The following is a 12,571-nucleotide window of genomic DNA, read 5'->3' on the forward strand; positions in this document are numbered from 1 at the left end:
ACGCGCTGCAGCTCGCATCTATCTCACGCTAGAGATTGCGTACGCAGTGTAGTGTGTGTGAGTGTGCGCACTCTCACAACCGCGTCCGTCCGTACCTTTGTGTGAGTGTGTGAATGCTACGCGTCCGTACAGTACGAGCAGGGCCGGGTTCAGATCACGGGAATAAGGGTGTGTACACATACGCTCGCTGACTGCCTTTTTTGTCTTCTCCGGATAACGTACTCGGTTGGCGCATCGGATCGCGCGCGATGTTCAGTGCCTCCTTCACCGCCACCGTGCGCGCGTGTGTGTGTTGTGTGTAATGCGTTGATGACACGGACGGCCTTTAGTGTCACAGGTAGCTTTTGTCTCACGGGTCACGCGCGCGTCCAGTTTGGTGTGACATTCGTGCCGCAGTGTTGGATTTCGTTGGACTGCTTGGTATGTGTTTTTTTTTGTAAAAGGTGCGTGCGTGAGTAACGCGTGAGCAACCAGTAGACCCAGCGTGACAGTCGGTCTCTATCTGTCTGGTATTTGCTGTCTCGCTCTGTCGTTCGTAGACCGGTCTCAGGAATGTGGAAGCGCTCTGACAGCAAATCGGGGTAGATCATCGGTATGCATGTCGCGTTTACCACTGCCAAATGAACATCTTCTTTACACGCACCCGTCTATGTGTGTAAGTGTATGTGTGTGTGTGTCTATCCGTATGTGTGCGTGTGAATGTGTGTATGTGTGGGGGGAAAATGGTGGGCGTTTATCGAAATGATGCAGCTTTCCAGGCGAACGGCAACTCGTTCTGTGAAAGAGAGAGCGAGTGAAAGCGAGAAGAAAAAAAGTTACTTGGTGAAGCGAAACAGTCAGTGTGTTGGTGTGGATGTATCATCCGTCGCGTTTTTTTTTTTGTTTAATGCTGTGTGCAGTTACAGAATGCCTTTTTTTTGGGAGGGAGGATTTTCGATGGCGAAAGCTTTTTTATTTTTGCATTGGGCCATGAACACGAAATGAGAAATTACCGCCCGAAAGTATGCAACTTTCAATACCAACCACCAACCATACCAGCAAGCAACCAAGCTTCGATCAACACATCCGAGAATAATATAAAGAAAATTGATAGGGAAAACGTATTTTATAGACAGATCGAGAGAGAGAGAGAGAAAGGGAGAGAAAGAGAAAGCAGATGGAAATTGTAGAAGAAAAATAACAAAAGCGAAGTATAAAACAATACATAAACGAACGCTCATCATAGTAACCATGGTGGGTCAGCGAGCGAGCGAGAAAGAGAGAGCGAAAGCAATAGGCAGCAGCCACACACACTCGCGCTTACGAGCGCACTGACGAATAGAGAGCCACACTCGCACACACACACACACATCCCTAGGTGACAGTGAGTAGTGTAAGAGCAGTTGTTCCGCTGGAGCATCAATTGGTTGTTATTCTGTATCGGCAACAGACGAAGGTAGAGAGTCCATTGTTTGTGCCATCCTTCCGGAACACGCACCCACCCGAGAAACGGAGCATCTTTATTTTACGGAATTTCCCATTGCCGAATTGTTTAAGGGCGAAACACAATAGAAGGAAAATGTTGTCCTTTTCTTAGTTAATTTTATTTCCATTTTTTGGTTTGCCAGTTCGAATGAAGTTTATGGCAATCGACCTTCACATTTCTTAAGATTTGCTTTACTATCAGTACAAGAACTTTGTGAATGCATCCTCCTTGCGTGTGTGCGTGTGTTTATATGTGCGTGCGTGTGTGTGACAGAGGCAAAAGAAAACGTGGGAAAACTCCAGATTCCATCGAGGCTGATGACAGCGCAAGAAACAAAGTTGCAGCGAACCATTACAGTGCAGAACACAAAAAAAAACAACAAACACACGCACACACAAATCTACAATCAACCTCATCAACCAACAACAGTACCGTTAAGATGTGCTTACGTGTGTGTGTGTGTGTTTGTGCCAAAGACCAGAATTTGTCCTTTATTCTGGCGCGCGCGGTCGACGTTATCCTTTATTGTCCAGCTGGGCCGGCCTTTTCCTAACCAAGAAAGAAGGAAACCCTCCCCCAGGAAAAAAAACCGTGAATAATTTAGCAGACGGGTGATAATTTTCCCTTATTTTTCCGTTCCTTCTTCTTCTTCTTTTAGGGTGTGTTGTCCCTCTATGTTATCATTTTCCCTCCGGCAGCGAGTAATTATTGCACACACGACGGGTGCAATTTAGAGCATAGTGCGGCCTTCTGTATACACAGCCACGAGGACATATTAACCTACCGCGCGAAAAAACAAGGCCAGGCCAGAGTGTATATGTGTTTGTATATGTGTGTGTGAGAGAGTTTTTCCTTTAATTACCGTGTTGTGATAAGAACTTGTCCTGACTAGCCCTTTAAAGCAAGCCCACCTTTATCGTATGATCGTTACGCCACAGACTCTAGTGCGTAAAGATCATCAACCGGGTGTTGAGCGACACCTACCACCAGGGGAAGGGGTGGGTGTGACGAAGGCCCGAGAAAGATAGCGAAGGGTCGGTGGAGGGAAGGTGTTGATGTGGATTGCCAAAACGGCACCGACCACTCACCGCGACCACAGACGTTTGGTAAGATCGTGGATCATCTCTAGAAGGTCCTTTCAAATCTTACCCAGCAGTAGAGACGGTAAGCCTCTCCCTCTAGCTACGTGCTAGAAGTGGACGAGTGAGATATACGTGAACGAGTGAGTGACAAAATAGTGAGTGAATTGAATACGCGACAACGACGACGACGACGGAAGGGTTACCGAGGATAACCCGCGCAACGCATTAGGACCAAACCAGCGATCCGTGTCCCGACCGGCTGCAGGATGTTTAAGTACATACCGATATTTAAGGGATGCAACCGGCAGATCGAGTACGTCGACAACCGGCACTCGTCGCTGCCGAACGTGCCGGAGGAGATCTTCCGCTACTCGAACAGCCTGGAGGAGCTGCTGCTCGATGCGAACCACATTCGCGATTTGCCGAAGGTAGGTGGAAACGCTAATTCTTAAGTCCCGTAGTTCTTACTCACTTATCAGGCGCTTGGTTGACAGCAGAAGTTATTGATATATCTCACGATCTACCAATCATACCGTCGTCTGACATTCCAATATCCTGGCCAACGTGCTGGAGGATATTTCAACTATATCACTCCAGCTACGTCCATGAGGACGGGCCCAAAAAGACTGGGTCTTTCCGTGCCAGTTTCGTGACATGATCACAACCTCCCGATGCCTATAGAGTATCACTCGCTGCACGATGAGATATAGCTTGTAAAACTCGCCTACATTGTCCCTCCGAACCGTTCTCTCGTTTGTGAGGACTGATTATCCAACTACCTGGTACCAATAAGTCTACTAAGCCATTAAATGACGGACATGACCAAGCAAGTCTTAAAGGCAAGAAGAAGACATTGTCCCTCCACATATCCGAGCCGAGAAATCCTGGTTGAGCATCTCGAAGATCAGGAATAATGCTCGTATTGTTTGTCGTCATTGAAGCGTAATAACGTAACATGAAAAGTGAACGAAATTGAATGTCAAATAGCTCTTCTTAATTGACCATTACAATAGAGCATCTTAATTTAGCTGCAATGAGTAAAGTAGCTTCATTTATGATTGCAATTTGTCCCTGCCGGGGCTGGGTATGTGCTGCCCTTCGGCGTTACACTTTGACTCACACAATCTTGCTTTTGGGCAGGTTCATTTTTATCTGTAGAGGATAAAGCGATCAAACACGCTGTGGGGTGCCCGATGCCAATTGTATGTCCCTCAACAGCTCCCGTTATGAGATCCTTCCCTATTAAGACTATTCTTGTTTCTAGTTTTACTGAGGTAATCACGGGAAGATCACGCCAAGGAACCATGACAATGGTTGATCAAAACTCTTCGAGCAAGGGATTGTAATGCCCAAACAAATATTGCCGTATGACAATATTTAATCAATTCAATCTTTTGCCTTTCTATTCCCTTTTAATTTTCCGCATTTAATGAATGTTTTGGATTGTATGCTGTTTTTTTTCTCGCTCTTATCGCTAAAGAATTAAACAAAAAAAAAAAAAACAATACAACACACGCTCCACCCAACCTTGGCGTGACACTAGGAGTCTTATCAAAAGTTGATACTGGTGTTGATAATACTTTTCTGTATGGGAGGCGTACAGCACCACCAGCTAACGAAGGTTGCAAAAAGGCGACAGTTATGCTTCATTTGATAAAAAAAACAGTATTTGTGCTTTAGGTAAACAATTTTCATACCTTCGAGTATAGTTGCTCCAAGTACAATTTATTGTACCTAAAGAGCAATACTTTTAAAGCAAATACTGTGTGGAATCAATCCATATGTAACGCAAATAATATTAATTTTGCGCAAGATTTTGAAATATTCGCACAAGATTTTCTGTTAAGGTTTAAGATTTTACAAAATCAAAATGACAATACATCAAATAATAATTTACTGAAGCCTGATACAGAGCGATGCTCTGTGGTAATACTACGATAAGGGTTGACTAGTGGGTGTAAAAATATTTTTAAAACAGATCGTGTAAGACATGTCTTAAAATAATATATTGTCGTTAGATATTAACAGGTTAGTTACAATTTAAAATAGAAAAAACTGGGCAGAACAGATGGAGATGTCAAGTTTGTTTGAAAATACTACCTTTTTTCTACATAGTCTATTAATCTAGGTATAATACAGGTGGAAGTTTAACACCAGCTTAAATCTCTGCCATCGCAGTACACCTATCTGCGTGCTCTTTTGCTGACATGGTGGACGCAGGTTTGAACCTCAGTCATATTGTACCCCCCTCGCGCACTACTAGTAGTTTGCTTTAAAAATCTTATTTATAATGTCTCGTCCGTTATTTTCACACTGTACAAGGTTAAAAGCATTTTCGGAGCTCCAAGCCACGTTGAACGGGTTCCGCTTTGTGGTAAAGTAATAATAATTTTAATTGCCACTGTCAATGTTTTCCACTGCTCGCCGACTTATCTGTGCGCTGTAAGAGGTTGTGTATGGCTACACAACTTACTTTATTTGCAAAACACAGGAAGCTATGCAAAAACCTCGGATGGAATGTCCTATCTCCCAACCACCCCAACCTCCCGAAATGACTTCAAACAATTTTTGAAGAAAGCCATAGAAAACAAAATGTACTGAAAACAAAATTAAACGACCAAGAAGCATAAAACAAAAATCACTACCACCGCAACAACAAAAAAAAAATCAACCACGCTCTGTCTCTTCAGGGTGATTGTTTTTGTACTTGTGTGTGTGTGTGGTTTTTTTTTACGATGTCTTTATTTGTGGCCGACGCCGCATTCAAGCGAAAACTGCTCCGGGAAAGCTTACCAGCGACCATTCCCAGGTTTTGAGGGTTCACGGAGGTGTACTGAACGCAGAACAGTGGTTTGATGTCGTCATAGCAGTCAGCAAGTCAGCCAGGCCCGGACTGAAACGATTATTATGCCAGAATGGAATGGCCCGGCAAAGCGAACCGGGGCATATACGAAGAGCGAAAAGAAAATGGTACGGAAAGAGCGAGAACGCATCACATGATCGGTGATCATGGCTGGAAGGTTCTATACATAGGGTGCGTGATGTGAAGAAGCGATCTCGCGGCCATGCCCTTTCGACTCACGCTCGCTCCAGGCACTGCTCCAGCACAATTGCTGGACGCAAAACCCCGGGAACCTCTTGACTCCTTGTCGGTGTGTTTGTGAGCATAAGCGGAGCAGAGCAGACCGAGAGGAACAGAGCAGAGCTGCAGCAGGGGTTAGAATGGGGTGGACCAGTTTTTCCATCCCGTTTTTGGGCAGTGAACGGGCGCACACGGTGTGGTTACGCCGTGATGACGACACCAGCGTGTGCGTTGTTTTATTATCCATCCACCACACTGTGCCATCGGCCTCCGGTGAACCGTTACCTTGCCATCGGTTACTGTATTAGTGTGTGTGTTTGGAGGGTGGAAGTCTGAGTGAAAGACATGCCAGAGCATATCTGGAGGGTTTTCCATCGCAACTCGCTGGTTGCGCATTTGACATTCGGCTAGAATGCGTAGTTCGCGAGCATCAGGTAGCACCAACTATCCAGACATCTTACTCTCTGCTCCCGTTCGACCGGCGTTCGAGCTCACCCTTTAGTGCCGGCGATCGTGGTGAATTGAACCAGGGACTAGACGTACGGACCATCGACATGTGATAACACTTAATGTCTACACGCGTCCGCGTGTTAATGTTCTACAATGGAGAACGTCTATAAAAAGCACCATAAGGTGTGCTGTTGTTTATTGCAGCCAACATTTGGAAACACTCGAGACTTTGAGCTGAACACTAGCAGTAGCTCAGGGCAGCGATGTGTGTCGTCTAGGAAGTTACATCGTTTGCTGACATCCACTATTTGCGATTGGCGCGATATCCATGTGTTGCGGTACCAAAAATAGGTTCCAGCTGGCAAGTAATGGGTCCTAACCTAAAAATACTAGAAGAAGTAACTTCAGTTATGCTCTCCGAAGTGGAGAATTTAGTGCAGTGATAAATAAGTTGCTCACCTAGACGTTCTGTTTCTATTACCCTGGCGTAGAAGTCGAGTCAAGAATCTTGGTGATGGACATGTTGACTTGATCATCGCTAGAGTCATCGCTACTTGGCGGTCCAACCTAACAAGATGCACAGCCTGATAGTGAGTTTTTGCCGAGTCCTGGCAACTTGATGAACTTCGTACAAGCAGGTCTTGTCCCAATATTTGACAGTTTTACTGTCTAACTAATCCTTTCTATGTAGGTCCTTGGTTGTGGAACTCTAGCAAAATTTTCGGATTCCAACTATCCAACTGTTTCGCCGTACGTTGAATTGACTATTCAGATTAAGGTGAGCTAAGTCAAGAAAATCAGTGAAGGCAGGACATGATCTCTAAAGGCTGTACGACCAAAAAAGGAGAAGATTTTCAATAGACACGCTGCATACTTTATTTTGCGATCTGCAGTTACAACAGTTAGGACGCAATCATCTGTCAAAGTTGAGGTGTCCAAAATGTCAGACTTCTCAAGTTCTCAGTAGTGAAGTTATTTCGAAATTCCTTTCAGAATCTACATTTGATATGTCTGATTATAGCGCAAGATATAGTTGGTTTATGTTTTTCGTCCAAGAAATTCTACCCTATCAGTTCATCTTCAACTACTGAGAGCTCTGTAACATTTAGCTTACCTTATGACTGACAGTTGAATACATTTGCGGATGCTTCTATATATCTCCAAAGTAGAGATCTATCTCCAAGAGAACTCACACACACACACACTAACTAGACATAACTAGGCAGATATCTGTTCTAATCGTTCCTCAATGTGCACAGTAGCCAGTTGCATGATGTATGTGTGTGTGTTCCATTTTGCTGGAGAGAGTGTACGTATGTACATACTTCTGCTTCCTTCAAACCACTGGAGGCCTCTATTAGCGCTTGGTAAGCGAAGCCATACCAAGAAAGCGAAAGAGATGCATAAAGAAATCAGTTTCCCCCTGCGCTCTCGGTGTGGCGTATAGCATTACTGCGTGCCGTGAACTGCATTGATTTATCGGGAGTGTAGGCAAAGCACGCCAAGATAAAGCAAGTTATCATCTCCGCTAATTGACAGCTCGTTTCGATGCCTTGGATCGACGTGGAACGATCGTGCCGTGCACTGCTACTGCTTCCTTCCGCGCGGCAACGGCGCGAAGCCACCTTACCATGACTTGAAGAAACGCGTACAGACGTACAGGCGACCCATTACGGCACCATTTTGCATGTCATATTACAACGATTAAAATATGGGAACCTCCACCGTGTGAGTGGTTGTTGTTCCAGCGTTCCACCGTTTATAGCGACAAACAAAGATTGATCGTACGGTGATTGCGTACACGGACCGGTGTGTCACAGCGACGAACAGCCATTTTCGACAGCCACTTAGCGAAGCACTTCCACCATGTTCCCCTTCGGGTAAAAACGACCCTCACGTACACGGTCCTGCCATTAGTTGTGTGTGAGATATGCGTGACCGTAGTAGTAGTATCTTGTTTGATCAAATACCTGCTACAGGGTCCTCGTTTAGCTAGCCGATGATGATGATGATGACACCGACTGATGGTTAGAGTTTTCCTGCAGGTGTCTATGGCCTTCTTGGATCGCGAGCAATGCGTTTTCGGGGTGTGTTTAGGTGTAAAACATGGGTGACGTATGCTGACGGCGATAAGATAGTAGCAGCAGAGGCTCTCGACACTATTTGCTGGTAGGGGAATACTTGATACAATGATAAGCATGGAAGTGAAGGGTATATGGTGGATAAATTAGTAGACGTCTATAGCGTTTGGATTCCTTATGCAGGGCTGAATATTTAGCTACGGGCAAAATATGAAGTTAAGGAAGAAATGGACATTTGAAACTACTTTAGGTTGTAGCTAGGACGTTGCAAAGTTATGACATCTTGTTCCAACTTTCAAAGTCCTCTCTACAAAGCTGACAGGAAGAAATGTTGACAGTATCGCCATTTGCTGGCCTTTAACTTTACGGATCACCAACGTGGGCAGTTCTCCGATATTAGAGATCAGAGTCTTGCTATGACATAGCCTTATACGGACTAAAATTCCGTATACGTCCTCGAAATCATTGCTCACGGTTCAGCGCCTGCTAATCCAATATCGCAGCCTTTCTGTACATCGCCATTACTCAGTTTGGGACTGCCACGCCTCCTCTGTCCATGTGGACGTCATGGAAAAGACTTTACAAACGGAGTTAGCCATAGCTGAATATTCAACTTCGGGTAAAATGAAGACAAAGGAGTTAGAAATGGAAGTCAGGAGACTTCTTAAGGTGGTAGAGCCTTAGAACAGAGATGAACAAAACGTCTTACGAGCCAGGATTTTAAAGTCCTTTAAGCTCACAGCAATCAACGTTGATGACTGAGATAATTGCTATAGACGGGGTCTGTTCAATATCAGAGTCTGTACATGCTCATCAAAAATCTTGGTAATCTCTGAGGGTCTCATCTTCGCAAAACCTAACCCAATACGGACCAAAAAGGCTTAACGTGTTTGAGGATTACTATCCTGTTTGTTGTCCTCAATGCAATTAATAACCTCAAAAAACAGAAAGTGTTTCAGAGTTTCCGCCCGACCAAAGGGGAACTACCAAATCTGACCCGCAAATCAAATCAACAGGGGCGTTAAATCGCGCCACATAATGTCCGCAGCCGGCAACAACATTACCGATAATCGTTTCCATCAGGCGCTGTGTCTTGATGGCTGTGTTATATGCACAATATTCCTGCTTCCGGATTAGCTCAGCGAAACGAATAATATAGCTCACGTACGCACAAAAGCAAACGCCACCAGCGGGAAAACGATGTACGACGGTCGGTAATTGTTCAAGGATGCGCATCGACCGTCGAACACACCCGCAGAAGCTGGTGAGTTAAAGCTCACCACTCCACGTCCCTAATTGCATCCAACCAACAGGTGGTGGCAGTGCGATGTGTTTGCGCTGTTCGAATCCTTCGAGTTGTGGATGCTCGGCAAAATCCGCGTAGGTGGTTCGAGTCGGTCGTAGAGAGAGAGCAGCCCTCCCAAAGCTTTTATACGAAAATAAACCTTAACCCACAGCTCACACGCGCGCCCCCGGGGATACCGTGAAGGAGGCCTCTCGGTCAGCAAAAGGAAGCAGCAGGGCAAAAAGCATCATCAGCTTAACCTGGTGCCAAGGTGCGTCTCTCGCCCATTGCTGCTGCTTGTTATTTTAGCTACAGTTTTTTTTTGTTTGTTTGCCGTTTCGTTTGCGCTCTGACGGCGGGTTTTTTTGTTTTGTTTGTGGCCGTGTTCGATTGTTCGCTTTCGCCTGGTACTTGACGGGGAGAATGGATCAAGTGTACCTCGCTCCCCCACAAACACACACGAAGAGAGCTTTGCGATTTGCAAGCACTTTCGTCCATTATGCCATAACCTCATCAACCATCATCATCGCCGCCCGGGTGCTCTGATGGATGATGATGCCCTGGAGAGGGTTCAGAATTTCGCAGAATTCGCTCATTACTTTGCTTCCGCCAGTGGCTACGTGAAGCTCATAGTGCGCGAGTGCGCGCGTGTATGTCCTGGGCTAGAAAAGAACGAACCAACCAAACGAAAAAAAAGGGGAAAACAACTGTATATAATCCACTTTTCTAAACGGCCCGCGGGAACAGAGCAAACGCTGCACCCTGCTTCCCGCGACCAGAAGGTCGTGTGCTCCAGAGTGCTCCAGTTGTCCGGGCACACACCGGAAGAGAGTGGCGGGAGGCCGGTCATGCCAACCTACCCAACCGGAGCTTATTCCAATTCGCAATCCACCAATCGTCTATGACGCGCATTCCGTCCGCTGCGCTCTTTGCGGAATCACTAGAACATCCACGGACATTTCAGGATTCAGTGGTATCCTTCACTGTGTGTGTGTGTTTTTTTACTGCAGTTTCACAGGAAGTTGCCTGTTAGCGTCGAGTTCCTGGTTGGCTTTTCGCGCGATACTAATAATAACATCCCGCGAATCATCACTCGCCCACCAACCTTCTATAATGCATGGGCGGAAGGATACACCCAGAGACGCAGGGGAGAAAGAGAGAGAGAGAGACATGCAACACCCACCTGTATAACAGGTGGGTAGATAAGTCTTTGTCCAAGCACATAGCACCGTCCTATGTCTGGTGGAAATTAATCCATATAATCTGCAGTTTGTTTCTTCCCTTGCGGAAGATACGTGTACAAAATGCTGACAGCTGTCAGACCATTAGTCGATGAGTCAATCTATTTTCAGCAAAGCAGCATTTGTGTTATTTAAGAAAACTTTAACGAAGAAAACGAATATCTCGCCTTTTCCGTTTGTCATCACTCGTTAGTAGTTACACAGACTCAAAGTCGGGGTTTTCCTGTTCCAAGTTATAATCCTTCGAATCGGAAAAACAAATAACCAGGACACAGAGCGGCTAGGACCAAGACAGATAATAAGACTAAAAACTTATCCGTACAACAAAAGAGGTATCGAGAACTTGAAAGGTCACTTATAGTAGCTATATCATTATATCAACAGCAGCTCTTTTGAGTATTGCAAGCACTCATTAGGGACTATGATGATCTGAGCAAGTTTTTTTTTTTTGTATGTGTGTTTTGCCGTTTGGCGTCTAAACTGCTCTAAGCTCTCGTTTTCTTGAAGCCGGTGCTGGATCCTTGAAGATCTCCATGTGGAGCTCTGATGGTCCTTGAAGGCTTTAAAACACTTTGTGGGGCACTTCTTCTTGGGCTCTACAGCCCCTCGAGATTTCTCGAGGCTTTCTGTGACTTGATTTTCCCCGTAGCTGGATAGCGAGTCCTGCGTAGGCAGTCTAGACTTGATCCTCGGTCCTACCGGACACTGTCTTATACAGACTTTGGCTTTCGTTGCCTATGATTGCTCGGATTGTTTTACAGAAGCAAAAAAAGTTCAGTTTGTCTAGCTAAAGTCATCATAAAAAAAGAAAGCTTGGTTTTAAAAGTTAAGAGCAAGTCTTATCCACTGGCTGCTATATTCATCGATCAGCGAGATGACCTTATTCTCTGTCCCCAATTACCAACCGTGTGTGGTTACCTGATTGAACAGTCGCGCTTTTATTACTATTAAACTGGATAATTTTGTTACACGAGTTGCAGCGGACGGTTACCGCTCCGTTACCCCAAACTCCACGAGCCAATTTCGCCTGCAAGTATGCAATCCATCCGCCAAGGAGGTCAAAACCTCATATAACCGGCTCTACAGTACAGACAAACAGATGTGTGAATCTCGGCAAATACACTCGGTGCAGTGATACTTTTTGCGGTGTGTGGGTGTGTGCGTGTGTGTGACGCTCGTTAGCGACCACCGGAGTTCTTGGAATGGTGAACCTGGGCTGCTACTGCTGCTGGCGAAGGTCCTGTCCTACATAATCATGTTGTAACTTTGCTACCTAACAAGCAACTACCAGGAATTGTACATCATCCTGCTCTAGGTGTGTGTGTGTGTGTGCTCCGTTGCACATCCTGAACCTCTTCACCCTCTCCCAGCCCGCTACCTGTTGCCGGGTGGAGGGGAGATTTTTTTTCTTTCTTTCGCTCCCCGACAAGGCCTTTTATGAACAAAGCAGCAGCAGCAGCAGCAGCAGTGGGTATGTGATATGGTGGTGGTACCACCATCGAGATCGATTGGTTTCCGTTGCACTCAGTTCACTCAGCCCCCTCAGGATGGTTTTTTCGCTTCTCCCCGAACGGACCGCCGGGAAACAGGAAACTGGTTGCAAGGATTCGTAGAAACCTGGTAGTTGCTCTTGCAGTTTTGCGCCCGGCCGAGTTGTTATGCCGAAGGCCACAACCCACTATACAGCAACGAAAACAAGTTTTATGAAACGAAAAAAAAACATGCAGCACATTGTTCAAACGTGGGAAACCATTAACTCGCCCTCGTGTAGACTCGTTTTCATCTCACTCCATTTTGTTTCTATTTTTTTGGGGAGGATGAGATGTATCAGGATAGTAGTGAGTGGTGGCGAGTGTAGAAACAGTGGAGTAAATGGCGAGAACCG

At 45.6% G+C, this 12,571-nt stretch overlaps 1 protein-coding gene across 17 annotated transcripts in view; it reads left to right on the forward strand.

Moving 5' to 3' along the window:
- The window catches only part of LOC118509380 (protein lap4-like), a 52,435-nt gene that overhangs the window by 885 nt on the left and 38,979 nt on the right, over positions 1-12,571 (forward strand). For 10 of the 17 annotated variants that reach the window (XM_036049949.1, XM_036049924.1, XM_036050026.1 and 7 more), the window contains exon 2: positions 2,124-2,975. In XM_036049949.1, the coding sequence (XP_035905842.1) occupies positions 2,814-2,975 (162 nt within the window). In that variant the 5' untranslated portion in view covers positions 2,124-2,813. Of the gene's footprint in view, positions 1-199; positions 421-636; positions 656-2,123; positions 2,976-12,571 lie in introns of those variants that run through there. The other 7 variants (XM_036049932.1, XM_036049983.1, XM_036049940.1 and 4 more) reach the window with 7 other exon arrangements.

Source organism: Anopheles stephensi, chromosome X (assembly GCF_013141755.1).
Source record: "Anopheles stephensi strain Indian chromosome X, UCI_ANSTEP_V1.0, whole genome shotgun sequence".
Lineage (NCBI taxonomy): Eukaryota > Metazoa > Arthropoda > Insecta > Diptera > Culicidae > Anopheles > Anopheles stephensi.